The sequence below is a fragment of the Lathamus discolor genome, chromosome 5 (genome assembly GCF_037157495.1).
Source record: "Lathamus discolor isolate bLatDis1 chromosome 5, bLatDis1.hap1, whole genome shotgun sequence".
Lineage (NCBI taxonomy): Eukaryota > Metazoa > Chordata > Aves > Psittaciformes > Psittacidae > Lathamus > Lathamus discolor.
The window spans coordinates 43,131,058-43,156,281 of record NC_088888.1 but is presented as its reverse complement, the minus strand read 5'-3'; the positions used below and the strand labels follow the sequence as shown (position 1 = coordinate 43,156,281).

Here is a 25,224-nt window from a genome sequence, read left to right as displayed (position 1 = left end):
CCACTATAGCCCTGAGGGAGAAACAAAATCATTGTACCAGCCTCATCCATCCTCCCCGGTAAAAAAGGATTTCTGTTGCTTTCATTCCAGTATGTCACTAGAGATGTCAAATAATTTTTATGGTTTTATTTCCATTCTTAAAATCAGCACATCAAGAAGATGCAGACTCTACAGTAAGTACTGTGCTCTAAGTCATCTAAAAATGCTAAAACAAGAAATGTAAGAAACAGCTTACCTTCTGCATATCTGGACTTATATCTGAAAACAAAAATATATGTTTCATCGTAAGTAAATAAGCAAACTAGTGTCAGTCTATGCCTATTTTAGTGCTACACTAATATCCCAATTGTGAATTCCCATAAGGGGGTTAAATACAGCAGCAGGTAAGCAAACAGACTACAGGGACTGTGATAAAACAGATGGCACGAGTTTTATCACAGTTCCATTTGAGGTCCTGTATTTGCAACACAGATATAAGCAACTACTCACAATGGCCAAGGCTCTGTGTGTTCAGATGCTAGCTGATAGGAAGTTTACAGGACTAGAACTCAAGTGGGGACAAGCAGACATTAGATTTAAACACTAAAGTTTTGCTTTCTTTGTGCAATTCCTCCTTCACCCACCCTCCTCAATGTATTTAGGGAAAATTATAGGAGAAAAGGATCCATCTTTAATTGTTCTACAAAGTACAGAAGCAATGGGTCAATAAACAGTAGGCAAAGTAGCTTACCATTTGACTTCAAAACTTTATGGACTCTAGATGAAGGTTCTGAAAAAGACAACAACATGTTTAAGTACTCCACTATCCTGAAGACAGCTATGGGCATCCTGGCCAACTTTTTATAACACTGATACCAAAATTTAAGCTTCTGAGCCCATTCAGGGAAGCCAAATCTTCAGTTCTTAATCACCCAGTTTCCTCACAAAAAAAAGTATTTGTTTAAGTGACAAACCTACAGCTGTTACCAAGGAACATACATGTTACTTAATGTAGCAGCAGCTACCATCCATGCAAGCAGCCATGTCAATTTCTATCCCATGTTAAGATTCCTGCTTTCAGAAAACTTAGTCATCCCTGTTATTGCTCTAAGTTGCTGAAGGTTTCCTATTAGAAATATGTATGAGATACCAACAGCTTAGCAGGGCTTTAAAATGTAAGTAGCTGAACATTACATAGGAGGCCATTAGTTCAGCATTTTGTGTTATTTGTTTCACAGGCAAAGCAGAACCAATGAAATCCTTCACCATAGAAACAAAGGAAGACAGCTGGAAAGTAATTAAAACTTGATTGTTTTTTCAGACACAAATGCTGCTCTATGATAAATCACTACATCAATACCCTCATGAACCTTGTTTAAGTCATTCCCAATGCACAATGTTTCATACTCCAAATTGGAAAGGCTGAAGAGGAACACGGTGACTGCAATATGAAGTCACCCAACGAAACAGACACTGGAAGTGACTTCAAGAGGAATTATGGGTGTATGTTTGAGCTAGGAGGAAAAAAAAAAAGCCAACCCAAAGTCAGCATACCTTTCAAATCTCTATTATCCATAAGGTGGACATTACACCAAGTAAAGATAGTAATCATGTTCTGAAATAACAATGCTATCATAATCAGGATGGAACCACTTCTGAGACTTAATTATTTTGGGGCAGGGGAGGGGAAATGTCAGATTTAAATTATGTGGCTGGCTTTCATGCATATGTATTCTTTTATCCATTAGAAAGTGCCAACTGTTCTTTATGCATGCAACATTAGGAATTGATATCCATGAAATTAAATGCAAACAGTGGATTAAAAATACATAAATAAATCACACAAACAACAGATGGTTAGTAAGATGGTCCACCTGTATCTTAGAGATACTGTGCCATGTTAAATCTGCATGGAGTGCAGGTTACAGACCAATTCCACATGCCCATCCTCACCCCACTGTAAACAACCCTGCTTGTTTTTCCTTGTCATCTAGGTGGTAAAGAAATCCATTCACCTGATTTCCTTCTCACTCTTTGAGGAGCAGTGCCTTCTTTAGGCTGGTACAATGATTTTGTTTCTCCCTCAGGGCTATAGTGGAAGCCTGGGTGATCTGTGGAGCAAACAGACGCACAAGGAATAAATAAGAGTGACGTGTCAGTTCACACGCCTCAGCAGCTCTCTTCCAAAGCAGTGCCATCGTCCCCCTATGACTGATGCAGTGGCAACTTCATCAGAGCCTGAAGCAACACAAGCAGCTATACTGCTGCTGTGGGGTAGCTGTTAACTGCACAGCCAAAACAACACCTTGCCCACCTAGTTGGGCCTTACTCCAGATGGCTAACCCAGCAACCTTTATCCACCATAATGGAGGGGTGTTTGCCACTTTCTCAGTCAGAGTTTTCCTGACCAAGTGTCTACAACAACAACCACATACATAAATAACAAGCCTGGTTTACTCCAAGACTTCCTCAGAATTTATATTGTAGGACTATTGTTCTCATTTCCTACACTGCTAGAGATCACTGGCAATGTGAAGAGCTAACGCAGCTTGCACTAGCAAATGCAGCAAGCAGAAGATGCAACTAGCAGGGACTGTGTAGATGGGACTGAACTCAGAGCTCAGACAGCAGCATCACATGTGCTTTCTGATTCTGGCTTCTGGGACACACAGGTAAACTCTTCAGACATAAGCATAAGCCTCACTGTTCTCCAGCAGTAGGTTTGCCAGCATGAAGTCGTAACACTGGTACATAATAAGCTGCTTTTGCTTACTGCTGGTTCTTCAATAGGCACTAGCCAGGAGTTTATGCTACAACACAGATCATCATTAGTCAGCATGGAGTAAGGAAAAGAGAGTGTCCGGTATTTACAGATGGTCTTATTTGCCTCTTTCCTTGCTCATTTTGAGACGTAACTTGTTGATTGCAGACCAGTGCCTACAGAGCTGTACAGGATCTGCATCCAATTCTGGGTTTTCCAGCAAGGTCATAATTTAAGGAAGGTAAATAAAACTTGTCTTCTGTCTCAGATGGAACCTACAGTTAAAGCCACACTTCTGAAGATGTTTTTATTCATTTTTTAAAACAAAAATGAAACAGAACCAACTTACGTATGGCGTCCATTTCTAGAATTGCCTGCTTGGCCTGAAAAAGTAACAAATGAAAAAGTTGAACCATAAGCAGAAGGACAAATTATGTTGTGTATTACAGATAGCAGTGAGTTTGTATGTAAACAACAGCAAGCTTAATTTTTGAACTAATAAATATGGTTAGCAGCATTATTTTCTGTCTTACTCTGCATTGGACACAATACGTATGTGAAGAAGAATTTTGCTGGTGGGAGCTTATCTTTAAGGTTTCACACAAATCTTTGTTGTTCATGGACCTGGCAGCCCTGCCTTGAGTGCCCACATCCGTTGTAGCAGCGCAAGGAGAGCAGCATGTACCTACAGCACCTACCTACCCACTGGAACAAGGAATTGCTGGAGGATGTAGTGTTGCCACATCTGACCACAAAAACTGCTTTGGCTTCAAAGATAGAAGCTGTGCTGTGCTGAGAGCATACTGCACACACTGGGTCTCTTCCATGGAGACTCACATCTCTAGAGATCACTGTTACCAGCCTTGCTTCCTGTAAGAGTTTCCTTGAGGAGCAGCTATTAAAAAAGCTAAATCATCATTTGGTTGAAGTAAGATTGAACCAGGATAAAAAGCATCTCATGACTGCTTAAAATTTGTCACTTTTTTTTTAGTAGGAATCTGAATGTTTTATCAAGCATGTGAGCTAATAAGAAAACAAACTAGAATACAGTATCCTATGTAACCTACTTGCGCTTCTACAGGTGCAGTTCGATAGTTATCCACCAGGCGTCATACGTGGACTACTACTGAATCGTGCAAAAAATGGGCAAAGAGAACTCCCATAACTAGCTGCTAGGGGGTTGTCAAAGGGAAAATAATAATAATAATAAAAAAAAAGGCAGAAAACCTCAAATTTCTTTGGTTCGATTTTCCCCTTCTCAAGTGAAATTATTTCCCTGAGCAGAAAATGGCATCATATTTTTGACACACTTTTTTTCTGTCCACAGATTTTAAGAAAAATAATGCAACGATAAAGTATCTTCATACAAAAGCTGAGATCATGCTGTAGCATGTTTTTTTACAACCTAATAAACTACAGTGAGTATTTACATTGTAAGTATAGACACCAGCATAAATATTATACTTTTGATAAACTCTGACAACAGAAAGATAAGGGAAGAATTAATAATAGCAACTTCTGGGGCTTTTTTGTCCCATAATTTTATTTCTGTTAAGCTGTTGAAAATGAGAGTTAGTGCGGCAGCATGTACATAAGTCACAGGGAACATTTTTCAGCCATTACAGTGTGAAAGTCAGTGAAAAAAATGTAAGGAAACTGCAATGAATCTTAGGAAAAACAAGCAAACAAACAAAAGCAGTAAACTCAGTAGGGGGGGAGGGGGAAAATTAGAATAAATCCTGCTTCCACATGAGTCACTGGCTGCTGTGTCATGGCAAGAGTTAACTACAATTGACATCCTTCAAGTAGTGCAGTATGTTATACTGGGAAGCATCACCTGGAGCTATAAGACAGGATTTCATAAACAAAAAGACCAGGTTTCCCTACTCCAAGATATCACAGCTATGAATATGACATCAGTTCCTCATGTTCTCTAGCATAAAGTGAAGTGTTGCTGCAAATGGTTTCACTTCTATGATATCTAACCAAGACAGATTAAAACTAGCATGGTTACATCTACAAATGCTGTGATTAAAGCACATTGGTGTTCTGCAGGCAAGCAGTATTAAGCTAAGGCATCTCCTATATACAAGTTTTCTGACTTTCCATCTCTGTATCAGAAAGAAATTCTTAACTGTGAAGGTGGTAAAGCGCTGGCACAGGTTACCTAGAGAAGCTGTGGCAGCCTCATCCCTGGAAGTGTTCAAAGCCAGGTTGGATGGGGCTCTGAGCAACCTAGCCTAGTGTGAGGTGTCTCTGCCCGTGACAGCGGGGTTGGAACTAGATAAGCTTTAAGGTCCCTTCCAACCCAAACCATGCGATGATTCTGTGATTCTATGCTACTGATGCCTTAGCAGGCAAATCCTAATGCGGACAGCGGTGCTGCTAAGCCATCTACTCCTGTACCAAGCCCTGTAGATGCTTATAGTGGAGCTTTTCCATTAATTTTGAGGGACTTTTAGAGACATAAGAAAATAACATGTTAATCTTTTGAAGTCTAAACTTTCTGTAAATTGCCATGTATCTTGCAGCTAAGATTACTTTAAGTTTCTACACACATAGAAGGTGGTGTTTTCTGGTTTGGGGTTTTTTTTTTAATTTTAAATAATTTTTACCTTGGCAGGAATTTTAGCAGGATGATTTTCTAGAATTAACCTCTTCAAGTGAAGAATCCAAAGGCGCTTTTCTTGCTGCGACTTTGCCTGTTAAAAACATTGTAGCACCATGAGAAAACGCATGGCTGTGTTCGGCAGGGTCAGGAAGAGCATACAGTCATCAGTCAGGTTATCCAATAGGCAGGGAGGTTTCCGTCATACCTGGACAGTATGTTGCATCTTGGGATTTTTGTAGTGGAAGACACTAAAGCTAAGTGGTTCCTTTGGTATGACTTCAACAAGCATCAGGTTCCCACACTGCAACAGAGAGGCAATGTGAATCATGGAGGAGTTTTGGGGAGATCTGGAGACAGCACATTACCCCCTGATCTCCAACGTACCAGTATGTGAGCTTTGTATACAAACATTTCATCTCTCTTTTTTGTAATTAGCAGCAGCTTATCAAAGAGGAACAATGTGCGCTCATTTTTGGCTCGCTGAATGCGAAATGTTCCTTCTAACACCAGCTCCCCGTAACTCGTCAGATCTGGCCCTTTCCAGTTAGTGAGCAAACTCTGAATCTCCTGCAACAGATCAAGAAGAACAACCAACACTTATTACTGAAATGAAGACTCAAAGAATCTGCTAATGCCATTCACACTCTGATATATAACATTCAACAGTGGAAAGTCCACATATACCAGTACTGAGGTCCCTAAGTTATGCGCAACATTGCAGCCAGGTGCTTGGAGGCCTATTGCTAAGGCCAGACTAAAACACACCCTCCTGAGCACTGGTTGCTCCCTCTGCATGGACCCAGCAAAAAGCATTGAGCTCTCTGTAGCAGCCTGTAATGAAATAGCACAGTCTCATCTCCTCAGACTCAGGGATGGAAAATGGTCTGTAATTCAGTCATCAGCCTCTTTTGCGCTTGCTGCTATCTCCCCTCTATGCTCCTAACCAAACCCTCTCAAAGTTTCCTTCTCACCCTGCTTATTGTCCTGAAGTTGTGTGGTCCCCCACTGAGTGAATTATAATGCTGTGTCTGTGTCCTGTAGCCCCATCACAGAAGACACTTCTGTGAGGCATTCAGGTTGAAGAGGTGTTTCTCAGAAGACTAAAGGACCAGAAGTGATTTGGTCAGCTGACCATTTGAAGATAAAGATTTATTTGTATTTTTAATGATTTCATACGTACCATAGCTATTTCTCAGCTTATTTATTACTTAAGGAAAAAAAAAAAAAAAAAAAAAAAGCTGGAGGAACATCTAAGAACATCTTTGCAAGTCTGTGTCACTTAGCTTTGGCTGTTCTCATTTCCTGGAGTTGCTTGCTTTTTCTGTCAGTGGCAATGACATAGGATGTAAGCATGAGACAGCAAATTCTAAAAGCAAACCAAACCTTAACTAGGGAAATCTTTAAAAATATCCATTGGACTTCAAACCTGGCAGCATTAGCATAACAAGGACGGATTTCCTCACCCTAGGCTGGTCTCTCTATAGGACATTATGCTTTAATACAGCATTCAGCTAGAAAACTTCTTAGTATATTTGAAGCACAAATGCAGCCTAGAAGATTCATAGGAAGAAAACCCCAAAGCAGCACACTTTGGACTATAAAGAAAATAATTAAACATAACAAAATGAAAAAAAAGTGCATTTTATCAGATCTCTCCAGGAACTTGCAAATAAGTCAGGTTACAGCACAGGGATTAAGTCTACCACTGTTGAGGGTGACTCCTCTGGAACTGCTGTTGCAGTACTCGCAGCACTACAGATCAAAAGGCAGTGTGATAGCCCACAGAAGACCTAGACCTATACTTATGGCTGCAGAAAGAGATTTTACTTTTTTAAAGGGTAAACAGGAACACAAATGTTCTCCACAACCCCATACATTTGCCAGCTCAAAAAATAAATAAAAAAATATTTTTTTTTTAAGTTTTTTTCCCCACGAGCATTTAACCTTCTTTATTGCCAAATATTACTGGTTATCATTACTCAGATTTATGGCAGACTGTTGCTAGAAGTCATTAGCAAGCATTTTCAGCAATGCATGGCAAAGGCTATTCTGCTGCAGGGAAGATGTTATAAAATGTAGCCCTCTTCTCCCTACACATAAACAGCAACAACAACTAAACAAAAACATTAAAAAAAAAAAAAAAAGAAGGCATATAATTGCATTTATGTTTAAAAAAAAAAAAAAGTAAAAAAAGAATAACATGATGTAGATTTCTGGAATGATATAAGCCTTTTAAAAGAATGCCCCCAGTTTTCTTAAAGCAATATAAATACTGCTGATGAAAACTTAATGTAAAATTGTGACTCACTGGGAAGCTTGAAACAGAATGAAAGGCCTGTAAAAAGTCTGCAAAGGAGCTTGTTCTCAATGCCAAATGTAACTCAGGGTGTAGCTGTTGTTTTCTTCTCAAAAATTCTTAATGTGAAGCAAAGTTAACTTTTTTCTACCTATCATATTTCTAGGTTTATACTTTTCACAGAACAACTGACAATGAGTCTTCAAAAGCCCAAGAGGAAAGTACTTAAACAAGAAGCATAAGAAATGCCTCAAAACAAAATTAATCAGGACAAGATAAATCGCAAAACACAGGATTTCTGAACAAAGCCATGCCCTAGGGTTGTACACCAGTGCTGTACAATTGAGAGAAAGGAAGAAAGAAAAGTTATCTTAAGTTTCACATTAGTGCAAAATAAATGCTTTACAGGATGCTGCTTGCAGGGTAGCGAGGTCTGAGATTTCCTGCAGAAGCTATGACCATGGTTTCTAAGATCAAACAGCCACAGGCATAGTCAATGGGAGTCTAAATTATGACTGTCAAAGATTAAAAGGAAAGATAAACTGAAAAATGTTAATGGCATATATATTGACAAAAACAGCTCACAAACACCCATAAAATTTCTTTGGAAACCTCACTTGCAGCCTGATGGCATGTTCATGCTTCCTCTTCATGTCATTTATATGCCATGCCACTCTCTGCATTGTATCTATGGCATCCAGCACCACATCATAGCCCTCAGTGTCCTTGTCAAGGTGGTTTTCTATTTCCTAAGACAGGGAGAAAAAAAAGACCTCTTATTTCTAAATGAATTTTCCCAGCCAGACACAACACTATGTTTTTATCTGTGCTATTTTGCCTTCACATTGTGATCGCTCAAATGCAACATTCCTGTCTTTGTTACCAGTACACATTGTTATCAATTTGATTAACACAAGATGACTAACAAAACCAAGCCTTTACGGTCAGTTTAGCAGCAACTATACTTGCAGCAGCTGATGTGAGCAAAGGGGCACAGAAAGAGAGCACAGCACCCTGGTGGGAGACCTTTTCAGACGGTGTTTAATGGCTTTCTTAAAACACATAACATGTCTACGCACTTACAAAACCCTGATGGAATTACATTAGGCATTACTTTACAGTTGGAGAGCAGAAAAGCATCAGACATTTTAAATAAGATCAGTGTCTTCACACTTCACTAGAACATGACTCTCTAATAGGAAACATATGTGGAAAACGTTAACAATAAAGCAGGAATTTCCGAAGCTTGCTTAACTCAATTCACTGAAGATGGAAAGTGTTCCAATTTCCTCAGTTATTTCTCTCCACAAAACTCTTACCATTCAGGGTGTTTATATGTATTTAGTCCTCTTTCCATCACCCCCAGCATTGCAACATGTGGAAAAATGCTGGTTTTCATTGCAACAATAGATTTGGGTACAAACGTGTTTAATCATGACATGAATCTTCCACTTCAGAATTACAGAACAGTTTTTTTAAAAAATGAAAACAAAACCAAAAACCCAAACACAGAATTATTTGGATGCACAGACTGATTCTGTGTGTCTAAACCAGTTACCATTAATTCACCACTCCAAATATATGCATACGCTGTGAAGTGACAGAGTCTCCATAGGTAGGAATCAAACACCCCCAAAAGAAAGAGCATTTAAGGAAACCCAGAACCTTTCTAATCATCAAATCTTGTACTAGAGCAGGAATTTCAGCATGCAGCAGCCGTAAACTAAATAACATTTATGATGGGTGCTCACGTGCAAAAGCAGGTGGTACTTGAGGATGCGCTGGACAGGTTTCAAGAGATAGGAGCCCAGTGGCAGAGAATGCTGCAGTGCTTCTTGCCGCTCTCTAAAGAACTTGGCCAGTGCCTTGCTCCTCATGCACTCCGTCAATACAGCCACTGACCTGGAAACATCAATGCATAGCTTTAAGACACATTGTCTCCATAAGTCTGTAGGTAAAGTCAAGAATTGATTTTTTTCTTCCCTTCTAAAAGGGGGCAGCAGATTTCTAATCCAATCACTGCTGTGTTTCTGTAAGTTAAACTCCTTGACCATTCCTCCAATTTGTGAGGGGGAGAAGATGATTTTTCACATTATTTATTTTCTTTATAGACTGTAACTTACATTGTATAAACTGGTCAAGGGACAAATGAAGAAAGGGAATCCAGTATTCCTACCTTGGGTAGTTGGTGCAGTACTGTGTATATATGTGAAAATCTTCACTCTGCATAGGGAGGAAAGATTAACACATATTCAGGTTTTGTCAAAATAACAGCTAACACAGGTGCAAGATAAACATGATGATGTCAAGACAATGGCTTCTCCTGTTTCTGATCAGTGGTTTCTCTACTTTGACTGTGATAGTGCTAACACTGCCAGAGACTTATTAACTGAGTTCCAATTAGGCGGGGAGGGCAAGATTTTTACTTTACTTGAAGGAAAAACCAAGGAAACCCATGCAGAAATAACACAGCTGGCTTTGTAACTAAGCCTCCAAGGTCCTTTACAACAATCTATGCATCTTAAAAAAGCCCTACAAAACAAAACATCACCACTACCACACCATCCCCTTCAAACAGCTGACTTGCACGTACCTATATTTTTGTGGCACACACATTTGCTAGGAGAAGTAAATTTTGTAGGTTTGTTTTATGTGCAATTTTCAAATGACTATAAATACTTTCACATTTGAGCACAGTTTACATGTGAAAATTATAAGCCATGAAAGTGATTTTTTAATATTTTTTTATAAAGCAATTTATGACTCCATGAGAGTAGACAGTTATTACCCAGTTGTAATTAGATTTAGGTGGGTTTCCACACTTGCCTGTCACGCTGAAACTGCCTATTCTTGATGCTGACAAGCTTCTCAGAGCAAAACCTTGTGTTTCATTCCTTTACTCTTTGCCCAAGTTGTATGGGTTTTTTTTTTTCATTCAACTATGCAAGAACAGGTTCCCAGAAAGATTTTATGTGCTTTAAGTTCATATCTGCCTATCATCTTCTATGCCAAATAATACGTAATTTCTGCAGCTTGCTGGCATCCTAAAGACTACTGCAGAATGGCCAACTGCTCACATAATCACTTTTCTTTTCCTAGACGAATAAAAATCAATCCTCCTGTGGTAAACAAGACCCCAGTTTCCACTTGAAGCATCTTCAGAAGAGACTCTGGCCTTCTGCAGTACAATGGCTTTGCTCCGTGAGGGGCAGTCACTGGTTAATGGCAAGACCAAGTATCTGCCTTCACAGAAGGCAGCAGTGCTCTGAGGAAGAGAGGGCTGATAGATGTTGTGGCTTTTGTTTCTCCTTGTTTGGTTTGCATTTTTTTGGCCATACATCAGAAAGAGACAGCTCAGGCAGTACCCTTCCCCATTTGCAACAGCACTGCTCCTTTCCGCCTCTTACAGGGGTTAAAGAAGGCTGTACCATCCATTTCTCCACTGGGCAGTGATTCATAAGGATGCCATGTAAAGGTGCTAGTTCACATGAGTCCAAGTCATTGCAATTCATTTCAGTATTTCTTAGTGGATATCAATATTAACTACCTTGAAAAATTAAATAACTCAAACAAATTTCTAATTAATGTTTTTCTAGAGGACTGCAATCCCCATTTACTCATTAGTGGGCTGTAAGCTTATTAAACTGGTCTTCTTTTAAACCAACAAACCAAGTAAAAGTATTAATGATACAAATACAGTTAAATGGTTTAGCTTGGTTTATGCTTGGACTAATGTTGCAGTAAGTTTTCACAGCATGTACATACACCCCATGTCTACATTCAGAGGCAGTGAGCTCGTGTCATAGCCTGTTCATGTCCATGCCTGGGACCCCAGCCACAGCTCCAACCCCCCTCTGTTCACAATGAAGAGCACTGCAGACATTACACTGTGCAATTTTCTATGGCAATTTCCACCAAACTAGATAGCACTTAAAATAAGTCAGGGTGCTTAAGAGAGAGCATTAGAATGAAATTCAGTATGACGAAAAAAGGTGATTTATTTTACCTATGCACATGTTAATACAAGGTATTCATTTAGGGACTTTGGTATAAATTCAAACACATTCCCATGGCTATAATCACACAATAATGTGATTTATGCAGAACTTTTTGTACCATTTTATATATATTTTTTCATATATATGTATCCTCCTCATAAATATAGTCACATCCTTGTTGGCTTTTCAAATGAAAAGGAAAAGAATATATCTGTTGGGAAATTTTAACAAATGAAAACGCTATCTCTAAACCAAACAAGGCCAAACATGTCAAGGCTTCAGAGTGGACTGAGTGCACATTCTCCACAAAATAAAAAGCAAGTCTGAAATCCCCAGAAGCCTTTTCACACTTTCCCTCTTTGTTTTGGTTGTTGGTTTTTCGTTTTGTTTTTCACACAAGGTCAAAACTACTTTGAATGAGATTTTTGTTTTTAAAAGGATTTTAGTCTAGCTGTTAAATGGAACAAACTTGTTTAAAATAAGGCAGGCAGTTTCTCATGCCCTCAACACCTCAAAAAACTTTAAGAATAGTTTCACAATCATTGCTGCTTCCTGAACAGACATGACACCAAAATTCATACTGCACTTACATGTGTACTCACTTCATTGCACCACTGCTCATGTCATCACATGAAACCATCAGAAAGCATTTGTTTTTATCGATGCATGTGAGCATAATGCCAGTAGAAAGTCAATTACATGTGTTTTGCCTCCAGAATGAGATTGTTGATATGCATTCAAACTTACAAAGCTGGTGTGAATCATCATACACCTTCCCTAGGCATCAGCAGGAACACATTCGGAGCATGGCCAAGAGAACCACTTCCAAGAGAGGCTCTTCCTCAGCCTGAGGAAGCCACAGTACTCGGGAAGCCTATGCTTCCACTGCCTGCCTGGTTATGTTTGCATGGTCAAAGAAGGGACTTCTAGTTCACGCTCCCAGCTGGTCTTTACTTCACAGCAGACTCCCCAGAGAAAACACTGTGTAACTGGGAGCATATCTGCGCACAAGCTGTGTAGGCTAATGACAATGCTGCCAACTGTGTTCAGAAGCAACAAAAAAGTGGGACTAAGATGGATTTAATATATTCCTATCAATACTTTCACACTGTAAGCAAAACCTCAGCTATGCTCATCAGTATTTCTCTAGAAATTTTTAAACTTCCTCAGCTTGAAAGTTGTGTTCACTTTAACTACCTTCAAACCAGAAAAAAAAACCCAAAAGATCTCTCTGGGGACACTCCACGGATCACTTTTAACCTTGGGTCCCGAACCTGTTATTTGGTAGAGGCTGAAAAACCTAAGACCCAAGCTGAGAGTTCATCCATGCTGACTACAAGTCACCCTCAAGAACAAAGCCAAATGCAAGCAGATCCAAGCTGTACAGAACTTGTCCCCTGCTGCTGCATCAATTCACTGCAAGTCTCCACCACATGAAGTGAAGTGCCAAGCACATGGCTATGTCCCTGATCTTCTCTCAATGCTCTGTGCTATTTTTATAGCCATAAAAGGCACTTTAAAAGAAAATGGAGACTGAGAAAATGAGCTGAGTCAGAGTGTAAACTGAAGCCAATTGCCTGGATCTCCTCTTCATTAATGAGATGCTAGATTAGAGTAATTCTCCCTTTCCCCTTGGTTAAGTTGTTGGTGTGTCTTTCAGAAAACACATGTTCTGAATTTCTGGAGTGCTGAGTGAGAAGAGCAATGTGCCAGAATTAAGCTCTCCTTTACTACAACTCACTTAAATGTAAACGTGTAGAGTACTCAAGTCACTCTTCTAATTAACATTGGCATCATTACTATGAAAATGAAAGACTGAGTTGGCAAGAAAAGTTATAAGCAGTCTTTTATGTGAATAATTAAGCTATAGCTAAGCTTGCACTGGAACCTTTTTATCAGCCTCTGATTACAGTTAGCAACAAAATGTCTCCATGACATTTAATGTACTGGAGTTAATACAATTCTAGACAAAGAGGCAGGACCAGAGCTGGTAGAAACTCAACTAGTACATCATTATCCTCAGTGGCAGGTTATTCCCATGCAGCAGCCATCCCACACTGTTTAAACAAATACCCGCCCACTCTACCTAAAGCTTGGGGCAGAAAGGTAAAGCCAGCAATTCATGACTGGACAGCAGGTTTTAAAAAGCATGTCCTTCTGCATTTTTGCCTCTTTGCCTGTGAGGTATTAATCATAGAATGGTTAGGGTTGGAAAGGACCCTAAGATCATCTGGAAGCAGAGGAATTTAATAGCATATTGTAAGTTTTTATTAAATACTTACATTTATATTTAGTCACAGCTCTGCCTGGTTATTTTATTGGTGAGTTCTGTTACTGGCTAGGTTATGAATCTTGCTGAAGTCTGCTAATGAATAAAAGCTGCCATTTTCAGAGCTATCTGCTTTGGGAACTCTGTGCAACAGATGTTAAGATTCAAATCCACAATTATGAGATTTTGTTCATAGTGTGCTAATGTGATTTGATAATCCTTACTCAATTTCTCTTAAAAGTAAAAGTTGCAGGGCTGTTTACTGCTCAAGCATGGAAGTTATACACTGGAAGCACATCAATGTATGATTGTGTGAGGGAAGTATAATACGCTATACAATTTTTATTGAGCAAACCCAAATAACAAAGTTCAAAGAAATAGTCTATCAAAGTATCTGTCAGTCTAAAACTAGGCCTTAAAAAATTAAACTCACTAGATGTTTTTATGACTATAAAACATTTTAGTTCCAAAAAGCTCCAGGGTTACTTTGACCATAACTGTTTTGTTATACATGCAAACCAATTTTGTGTCATTTCAGACGAATCCTGAAGAAAGAAATGGCTATTACTTTATGCAGTTACTGAGCTTCATGAAATTAAAAAAGTAAACAAAGTACCTACAGTGAAAACGTGATTATACGTTTGAATTCCCAACAACTGTAGCATTCACAGCTGAACCAATAGGGTGAAAAATAACACTAGATCCACAGCTTGCATAACCTAAGCACAGTTCCACTGGAAGCATTAAAGAAGCTCCAGCAGAGCTACATCCATTAGCTAAGGCTGTGAGCTATGACTTCAGTGTGATATTATCACTGTGTTTAACTCACAATGAAGATCCAGCACACTTCAAACAATCAAACAATAAATGGCCAAAGTCCCGTAAGACTTGAAGAACTGCATACTGCCAAAAAAGGCAGTTTTATTTCCACTACTCAATGCCGGGAAGATACGATCAACCAAGAAAGAACAACTGGAGCCTGTTAAGACAGTCGGCTGTTGCTGTAATGACATCTTCATGGCTAAAACCAGAACTGCAGGGTATTTTGGTATTGTTTGATTTTGCTTTTAAGTATTTGCACTTGTCTGGATGAAGTGAAAAAATGCTTTTTAGAACTGCAATCTCTAGCAATTTCTGAGCCATCAGGCAGTTGCCTGCCAATAATACAAATGCTAAAAGCATTTGACAAGGGAACAAAAAGCACAAGCAATGATATGCAGATGGATTTTGGAACTAATGGCCAGAAAGTCTACCAGAAAACTCCTTTCAGCTGGCCAAATTGAATAAGAGCACAACAATTTCCTGGACTTATCACTGTCACTTGCACCACCTCTGTTTCATGTCCCAGCCAGAAGTAGTCCCAGTGGCTCAAGCTATAAACAAGCCATACAACAAAAAGATCTACTAGCTCCAAACTGTGCTATCTCTAAATATCCTGAAGCCCTCAGAATTGGCCTTTTCTGCACAGGCACTCTGCTGACTTATACTCAGCTAATTGTCTGCCAGGACCCCAAATCCTTTTTTTGCTAAGCTGTTTCCTAGTGAACTGGATCCAGGGTGCACATGGGGTTGTTCCATTGCAGAAGCAGGACTTTGTGCTTGCCCTTGTCCCATTCACTCTCCTTCAATTCAGTATAGGCTGTTTGGAGCAATAACAACATACCATGAACCGCATTGCAATGAGGAAGAAATACATCCTAATTTTGTAGTAGTGGTATGGACACTAAGATCTTTCAGTGCTTACAAAGGATCAATTACTAGATAAATAACAGCTTTCTCAAACTCAACTTAAGCAAAAGATCTGGCAACAGCAGTGTTAAGCTGGTGTTATTATTCCCCTTGTGGCACAACAGTGCCAAACAAATTACTGGACCACCATGAAAGGGTGATCCAGTTAATCCTAAATCCTTGTGTTAGTCCTATTACACTGAATGCTTGGTGCTGACAATACTGAGTTCAGAACAAGGTATAAAACATGACAGGGTTTGACTTTTTGGTTTTGTTGAGGTTTGTGGGGTGTTTTGTTGTTTTGTTGGGGTTTTTTTATGGGAAGCACAGCTATAGAGGGATTATCCAAATTTAAACAACTGCATGCACCCTCTTCCACTCCTCTGTACCAAAGTTACCATGGCAATGGCATTATTTCTTACTACATTTGGACTCTACAGATTCAAGGCAAATGTAAATTCCCTGATGATGTCTGCAGTGAACTAGAGTAATCAGTACCCCAAATTCCTTAATCTCTCATTGTCCTACCCACTGTAGCCACTCCCTTCTCCATGACTGGTGCTTTGGGTTTCCTACAATGAAGGACACCTACTCTGGTTTCCTGTATTTCTCCTACACCTAACAACTTTGCTTTTTGCATATTTTTTGGCTTCAGAACTGCCCAACAGAATAAAGATGTTCAGATCAATGTTCAGAAAATTCAAAGTATGTCAGAGAGCATGAGATATGGATCTTAAAGCTAAACTTTCAGTCATCCCCTTTAAGAAAAGTAAAGGTATGGCTGCTGGGTTCAGGAAAAATGCGTCTCAGAAAACAATATGGCCACATGTTAAGGTGAGGTTATTGCTTTTTTAAAAAGTGCAGCCAAGTTGTATTCTCTGGCTGGTTTTAAGCTGACAATGTAAAACTGGAGCATCACTTGGTCACCTATATTAAAAAAAAAGAAAAAAGAAAAAAAAAAGGAGGAAAACAAGGAATCTCTGTAATACTCCACAAGAACATAAAAATCTAAAAGTGAACTCTAGATCAACACCTCCACCATTTCAGATACACTTACTGAAGAAAATAACACCTTTTCCTTGATTTTAAAAAAGTACAAAGCAGGGGCATCTCCCTGTCACCTACTAAGATAAATTCCTTTCCTTTCCATAGATTTGCTAACTTTTCTTGGTTGAAGTCACACAAGCTGTCAGAATTAGGTCTCAAAAGCCAATAAATTAATCTTATTTCCCCATATTACTCTGTGCTGCAGACTCCCGCAGTAGCCACTTACCTTGGAAACAAAACAGTCTGCTATAGCCACGGGATCATTTTCACAGTTTTCCAACTCTTGCAGAAGTTCACTAAAAGAAAGAACAGGAAAAGGAAAGCCAATTATGGCACACCTTGGAATAGACGCATGTATATTCAGGGCCAGACAGTGCTTCATCATGCATGGCAGTAATGCCCAAAGCACTTAACAGTGCAAGGAGTCCTAAAAACGGAATGAGAACCAGTTTCATGCCCCTCTTCCCCTTAGATGTATAGCCTTTGGTGTTTTTTGTTTGAAGGCAAAAGAACACCCTAAGGAAATGATGTTCCCACATACTCAAAAATTTAAGTCATCAGAATAACCATGGATTGCTGATCTCTTAAGCAAAGCTAAGCCTCTTCCTTCAGATTGACAGCTCTTCTACAATACTCACAGTGATACACTCAGTCAGTTGTGTAAGCTTGTATAACAACTAACAGAATTCAAAAGCAACAAAACTGAAGTTACTGAAGCACATGTGCTGCCCTATAAAGATTTTGTGTGTTCCATGAGCTTTACTTGATGGAGGGAGATGAGGAGCTGGTCTGAAAAACACAGATGAGAACCAGGGATGTATTACACATACAAGAAGAATGGCAATAAGTTCACTCAGAAAATTCATCTACCTTTAGTGGGTCTCTTCACTGAAGAAAAATGGTTAGCCTGCAGAAAGTTTTCTGGAACGGAATATATAAATTCTACATGCATAAAAATAAAACCTCACTGAGAGGATTTTACAATTTTGACATGCCAAGCAGGAAATGAATTCATTGTAACAGGATCAAAGCAATAAGGCAGCATGTTCATTGTTGTATGAAACTCCATTCTCGAAAGCCAATTCAGTGAAAGAAAGAGTTCAAGCAGAAGAAGAAAACCTCAGAGGTCTCTCCTTGATCCAAGTAGTCTTTAGTCTTACTGAAACAGGTACTCAGGAAAATGAGACAAGAAACTGAGTTTTCTGCCAAACTGTTTTTTGATAGAACTCCCCCCACATCCTCATCAGATGATTTTCCATTTAGGGCTTCTTCGTTCCCAGTTCACAGCTGGTTCCTTGAATGAGTTTTACATAGGAGTTGCTAAGCCTTTATCTAGGGAACTACCCTTTTCCCCTCTAAGCAGACACAATTTCCCTCTGTAAGTAAGAAAAGGAGTAAACCAGAAAAGTTTCCTGACTTGTTCTTTGCTTCTCTAATTACTGGAGGAAGGAAGGGAAGAAATCAGCAATCAGTCACAAGGAACAAAGACAGGCAAAGACCTTAGGTTCAGTGGTCACTAAGCCACTCTGCACAGCAACACTTTAACCTCCACACTTCATCAAATGAGAACAAAAATATGACCTCTGTTTGATACCCCACACTCATGAAGCTCCTTTACGTCACCAAATGAAGTTGTAGCAATGGTGACCATAACCATTAATTATAATGACTGTGTTCCACACATAAGTTTTGGAAATAACCTCATACACAGTGAACAGGCTCAGAGGATTCCTGCTGTCTGGCAGGCAGACATTCTTTTGATGGCTTAAAGTTATGTAGCTCCTTCATTGCCATTTTATTCCTATTGGTCTCTTATAATATCACATTATTCCTCCTACAGGACACAGCAGTGCAACATTTAAAGACTTCATCTATTCATGCAATAAGTCCAGGTTTATGTAGTAAATGTGCTAGAGGCTTATGCCTTCAGCTCAAGCCCGCAGTGCAGGGGATATGCTTTTAAAGATTTTGTTTATCTGTACTGCACTCCCTTCTGTTTCACCTTGCTGGTAAGAATGGGATTGGCAAGAGCAGCTCGCTATTGTAAAAATAACGAAAGTGTCATGCCCAGGAATCCTGTAAAAAATAAATCCCGATACAACCAAGCTGACATGTGAAAAAGCAGGGCTATTATTATAGGCTACATCTAAGTACCTGGCAGAGGGGAGAAGAAACAACAGAGAAAAACATTAGTTCCCTTCACCTGAATATCCAGAGATTTTATGCTGTTCACAGGTGGTACCACAGCTCTCAGCCTCTGTGAGTCACTTGTGCCACCACCCAGGCAGGAAGGGAGCATGGGGGAACATTGTTAGAGGAACTCCATGCTCTTGCAGCTGAATCGCTAATAAGATTCAGACTGAAGTGTGCCACAAGTGCCATTTAAGACCAGGTACTGAGCTATACAGCTTGGGTTATTGTGGGCTGGAAAAATCTGAATCTAGGATCATCCTCAATAGCTAATGTTAACTCCTTTGGAATGAGAAACGTAAGCATAGACTATTTTTCATGCAGTGAACTAGTTATCTTTTCAAGTCAAATGAATGAAAGTCTCATTACAATTTCTTTTTAGGATGCTTTGATTTTTTTTTTTTAGTATGAATTATTTTCAAGACAATACGCTTGTCTTCCAACCATGGTGAAGACTTTCAGTAGCACAAAAGGCAGGTTAGTATAAAGCTGTTAACTACAGGAGGTCAAGAGGAAAGAGGTAAACACATTTATAGGTCTGCAAATAATCACCATATTTGCACACACAATTCCGACAAGGCACTTTTAAAATTTTTTATTAATTTTATATCACCACCACACCATTTTAAAATGAAACACAAGTATTTTTCTCCTCCACCTTGATCTGAATTGGAGCAAGTGAGAGATGATAATAAGAGATGGGACATGAGACAGGCAATTTCGGCGGAATGTAAGGAATGCAAAGATGTAGGAAGAAAACAGCATGGTTTGTCTCAAAACTATGACCAAAAACCCCCAACCTGTTGATGACCAAGCACTGTGCAGTATAGCCATAAATGCTAAGTAACAGCATCTCTGAAAAACTTCTTTCTCTCAATGCCTGATCACAGAATCACAGAATCACAGAATCCCAAGGGTTGGAAGGGACCTAAAAAGATCATCTAGTCCAACCCCCCTGCAAGAGCAGGGTAACCTACAGTACATCACACAGGAACTTGTCCAGGCGGGCCTTGAATATCTCCAGTGTAGGAGACTCCACAACCCCCCTGGGCAGCCTGTTCCAGTGCTCTGTCACTCTTACAGTAAAGAAGTTCTTCCTGATGTTAACGTGGAACTTCCTATGTTCCAGTTTACACCCATTGCCCCTTGTCCTATCACTGGATATCACTGAAAAAAGCCTAGCTCCATCATCCTGACACCTACCCTTCACATATTTGTAAACATTGATGAGGTCACCCCTCAGTCTCCTCTTCTCCAAGCTAAAGAGACCCAGCTCCCTCAGCCTCTCCTCATAAGGGAGATGTTCCACTCCCTTAATCATCTTTGTGGCTCTGCGCTGGACTCCTTCAAGCAATTCCCTGTCCTTCTTGAACAGAGGGGCCCAGAACTGGACGCAATATTCCAGATGCGGCCTCACCAAGGCTGAGTAGAGGGGGAGGAGAACCTCTCTTGACCTACTAACCACTCCCTTTCTAATGCACCCTAAGATGCCATTTGCCTTCTTGGCCACAAGAGCACATTGCTGGCTCATGGTCATCCTCCTATCCACCAGGACCCCCAGGTCCCTTTCCCCTTCACTACTTTCCAGCAGGTCACCCCCCAACCTGTACTGGTACATGGGGTTGTTCTTCCCCAGATGCAAGACTCTACACTTGCCCTTGTTAAATTTCATCCAGTTTCTCCCCGCCCAACTCTCCAGCCTGTCCAGGTCTCGCTGAATGGCAGCACAGTCCTCTGGTGTGTCAGCCACTCCTCCCAGTTTTGTGTCATCAGCAAACTTGCTGAGGGTGCACTCAGTTCCCTCATCCAGGTCATTGATGAAAATATTAAACAGCACCGGTCCCAGCACCGACCCCTGAGGAACTCCACTAGTCACAGACCTCCAGCTAGATTCTGCGCCATTGACCACAACTCTCTGCCTTCTTCCTTTCAACCAGTTCTCGATCCACCTCACTACTTGATCGTCAAGCCCACACTTCCTCAGCTTATCTATGAGGATGCTGTGGGAGACAGTATCAAATGCCTTACTGAAATCAAGAAAAACTACATCTACCGCTCTACCATCATCCCTCCACCTAGTCACTTCCTCATAGAAGGCTATAAGGTTGGTCATACATGACTTCCCCCTCATAAAACCATGTTGGCTGTTCTTAATGACCCCCTCATCCTTGATATGCCTAGTGATGGAGTCAAGAATAAGTTGTTCCATCACCTTTCCAGGGATGGAGGTAAGGCTGACCGGTCTATAATTACCCGGGTCCTCCTTCTTGCCCTTCTTATAGATTGGTGTGACCTTTGCCATCCGCCAATCCTCAGGCACCTCGCCCATTTCCCACGACTTACCAAAGATGATGGAAAGTGGCCTAGCAATGACCTCCGCCAGCTCCCTCAGCACCCGTGGGTGCATTCCATCCGGACCCATCGATTTACAGATGTCCAGTTTGCATAGCTGATCCCTAACCCAATCCTCATCTACCAAAGCAAACTCCTCCTTTGTCCTGACTCCTTCTGGGGCTATAGAAATCCGGGGCCCTCGGGGAGAGTCTGCAGGAGTAAAGACAGAGGCAAAGAAGGCATTCAGCACCTCTGCCTTCTTTATATCCTCTGTCTCCAGGGTACCCACTTCGTTCAGCAGTGGGCCTATATTGCCTCTTGTTTTAGTTTTATTTGCTATGTATTTGAAGAAGCCCTTTCTATTGTCTTTAACCCGACTAGCAAGATTGAGTTCCAAGGAGGCCTTAGCTGTCCTAATTGCCTCCCTACATCCTCTAACAACTGTCCTATATTCCTCCCAAGCGGCCTGATAGAATATAGCATTCAAATAAAAAAAAAATGGACATAGCAAGTCCAATCTGGTCTTCATGGTAGAATACTTTCATCATATAAAGTTCTGGAAAATTAATCTGAAAAGTTCAGACTTTCAGTAAAAAGAAAAAAAATTAAACAGAATTTTAGCCTTGATATAACTTCATTGTCACAAAAATCCTGTGGCCAATAATAATTTCTCTTCACTCAAAAAACCAAACCAAACCAGCTTTTCCTTAAAGGTGAGCTCTTACAGGTTTTATGAAGGCTCCTCCTGACAACAAGCCAGCCCTTACCACCACGAAGCTCAGAGCACAGCAGATGCCGAATCTGGCTGTTGAAAATGGCCCTGCACTGAATTTGTGTGCTTCAGTAGTCACTGCTGGACAAGGACCATGCTGACCTGTGTCAGCAGCATGCATTTCAGCTTGGCTACTCCCCTAAGAACACCTAATTGTTGGTAGAAGTACTAAACTTGAGTATGTTTCTCTGCAGAGTTCCCATTTCAGAATAGAGTCATGGTATCAGGTGGAGAATTTATCCTAAACTGACACTATAGAGAATCTCAGTAAGAGAGACCAGGAAAGAAAGGCAGCAAATGCCAACTTTCAGAACACTTACACATTCTGAATAAATAAACTAACAGTGGGGGATCTTTCCCCTAGGGGAAGCACAGGACCAGTGGACCAGTGTATAATCAGTGGTTCCACTTTAAGAAATAGTTTTCCAAAAAGAGATTCTAGTCACAAGACTAGCAGTTGATATCCTAGCTAACTAGCATTCTGACTGTCATTTCTGCCGTTCAATGCAACACACAAAAATCATAAGCAGTTTAGTTGAAAGAAATTCCCAGTAACTGAAATTTCTCAGATCTATACAAAGTCAAAAAAAAACTAACCCCAAGAATAAAACCTTTGATAACTGGTTAATGGTCAGACTCAAAGTTGAAAAAAAACAAGGTAATTCTGAAGCTACAAAATCATGGTCACAAAAGGCATCTGAAACTACTAACACAGAACTGCCAAATGGACCTTTTTCAAAGGTAAAAATAGATAAAAAGGCTTGAGAGTATGTTTAGGTCCCAGAAGCTACATGCCAAGTTTTACACAGGAGGAAGCTTAATCCTTGAAGCTATACTGGGATCTACAACGTGTATTCAGTCTTACAAGCTCACAATTTCCATGTAGGATTTTAAATCAGAAGGCCTGAAATAGATTAGTAACTTAACTAGAGGCTTTAGACAACTTTCCAGTGAGTTTTAACCATTGTAACATATCTATCTCTAAAATTGCCCAAAACTGCTTTTTTTTTTCTTTTTCTTTTTTCTTCTTTTCAACCTCTAGAATTTTTTTTTTTTTTTTTTTTTTTTTTTTTTTTTTGCAACTCAGTTATTCTGTGTAATAACCTTTCACACTTGAGGATATTTTTGTTAGGTAATTGCAATGATGCTGGTATAATTATGTCAGGGATCAGAAAACATAATGGCCAGGATTTTTTTTTTCCATCATGTCATCATGTCACCACTGGTAAGCTATAAGCTCACAATCATTGCCTTAAGGATCTAAAACAGATGATCAGACTACCACTATGTATTTTCCATCATGTTAGACATTCAGCCAAGTCAGCTGTTGTAGCTAAAGCAGGAGACAGCAGCTTTCCAGTTTTCATTTTTATCCACGAGTTCTGAATAGATCCATCCCCACTCTTCCCTTTGATACTAAACAGTGACCCCAGCAGCAGAAATCATAGAATCATAAAATAGTTAGGGTTGGAAAAGACCTTAAGATCATCTAGTTCCAACCCCCCTGCCAAGGGCAGCGACATCTCACACTAAACCATGCCACCCAAGGCTTTGTTCAACCTGGCCTTGATCACCTCCAGGGTGGAGCATTCACAGCTTCCCTGGGCAACCCATTCCAGTGCCTCACCACCCTTACAGTAAAGAACTTCTTTCTTGTATCCAATCTAAACTTCCCCAGTTTAAGTTTTAACCCATTACCCCTTGTCCTGTCACTACAGTCCCTAGTGAAGAGTCCCTCCCCAGCACCCTTATAGCCCCCCTTCAGATACTGGAAGGCTGCTATGAGGTCTTCACACAGCCTTCTCTTCTGCAGGCTGAACAGCCCCAACTTTCTCAGCCTGTCTTCATACGGGAGGTGCTCCAGTCCCCTGATCATCCTCGTGGCCCTCCTCTGGACTTGTTCCAGCAGTTCCATGTCCTTTTTATGCTGAAGTCACCAGAACTGTACACAATACTCCAAGTGAGGTACTTTAGAGTAGCTTCCCATGATGATAGAAAAACATTGAAGATGCTTTTTGACACGACTCTTCCACTTTACAATCCTTTTTTTGATTCAATTACATTATCTATTGTTCTTCAAAGAACGCAGTAGTTTGGGAGATGTTTTGCCAATTATAGCAAAGCTAAGAGAGCTTTTACAGGAGTAATAGGATATAAAAGATGTGGGAATGTTATGCCAATATATTTCCTGCATTAGTTGCATATTCAGGTTTAACTTAAGTGCTGAATAAGTTAATTATTTTTTATAGTAATGGAGGATTTAGACAAAAGCAGCACTGGCATGCTCCTAAAACTGCAGATACTGCAGGTTCCACACAACGTTGCACTAGCTATACAAGCAAGAAATTCAACATCATGCTCCCAATATATACTAGAATCCCGTCTTCAGAGTTTTAGTGAAGGCTGTAAATATACCAAAGGGAAGCCTTCAACAAATGGAATATACTTGAACATAGTTCAAGAATTTAATTCAGGGAGTCCCCCTAGCACTATAAACACTAGAAAAGCCAGACCTGGGTGATGTATATGCGTACAGAAAAGGACCCAATCAATATGTTAGGAATAAAATTACATCCCTTTAATAAGGCAAGAATTTCAGTCACAGAGGTGTTGCACTAGGCGCAGTTAGAGCCTAACAGGGTAGGTTAGGCTTAAATTCATGAAAATGCACAGCATGGAAACAAAAAAAGTAAATGAAGACCACACTGGATTCATAAATTGAACAATTAAAATAATCTGATCTCAGCAAATCAATCCTGATAAGAATCAGAAATAGACCATTTCTCAATTTATGTATCTTTGCTCTATTAAAGTGATAAAAGAGTATTTACTTGGTTTGCTGCCTCTCCATTAACTCAGGCTACTGAACTGTTTTCATTTAGCTAAATATGAGTTTACCTGTTGAAACGGTAGATATCTTGTATGTTTCCAAACAGGGCTGATCGCTCTTCTGTCCCCAGGGAGAGCTTGGTCTGGTCAGTGATACAGTCAAGGTAATCCTGCAAGAGCAAAAAGAACAGATGTTTCCTTCTTTTCTAGATCAGCAGATGGAGATACATTTTATTGTACAAGATAAATCTCTCATATCAGCTTCACCTTATTATTACATTAAATTCCTCAATACCCCCTTGGTGAACAGTCTCTCTATTATGAAAAGTAAGAATAGTTATCTGTTCACGGAAACCAAGAAATTAACAGAAGACTGAACACTAAATTATAGCCCTTAGATGGGACAGCCA

General features: G+C 40.0%; 1 protein-coding gene across 3 annotated transcripts in view; it reads right to left on the bottom strand.

Annotated features, from left to right (window-relative positions):
• PLEKHG1 (pleckstrin homology and RhoGEF domain containing G1) overlaps nucleotides 1–25,224 on the bottom strand; it is a 141,429-nt gene that overhangs the window by 9,078 nt on the left and 107,127 nt on the right. For all 3 annotated transcript variants that reach the window (XM_065680555.1, XM_065680553.1, XM_065680554.1), the window contains exons 4-15: nucleotides 24,884–24,984; nucleotides 16,916–16,985; nucleotides 9,824–9,870; nucleotides 9,399–9,549; nucleotides 8,265–8,396; nucleotides 5,736–5,918; nucleotides 5,557–5,652; nucleotides 5,356–5,442; nucleotides 3,090–3,123; nucleotides 1,995–2,090; nucleotides 731–769; nucleotides 236–258 (exon numbers count right to left, since the gene is read on the bottom strand). In XM_065680555.1, the coding sequence (XP_065536627.1) occupies nucleotides 236–258; nucleotides 731–769; nucleotides 1,995–2,090; nucleotides 3,090–3,123; nucleotides 5,356–5,442; nucleotides 5,557–5,652; nucleotides 5,736–5,918; nucleotides 8,265–8,396; nucleotides 9,399–9,549; nucleotides 9,824–9,870; nucleotides 16,916–16,985; nucleotides 24,884–24,984 (1,059 nt within the window). The remainder of the gene's footprint in view (nucleotides 1–235; nucleotides 259–730; nucleotides 770–1,994; nucleotides 2,091–3,089; nucleotides 3,124–5,355; nucleotides 5,443–5,556; nucleotides 5,653–5,735; nucleotides 5,919–8,264; nucleotides 8,397–9,398; nucleotides 9,550–9,823; nucleotides 9,871–16,915; nucleotides 16,986–24,883; nucleotides 24,985–25,224) is intronic.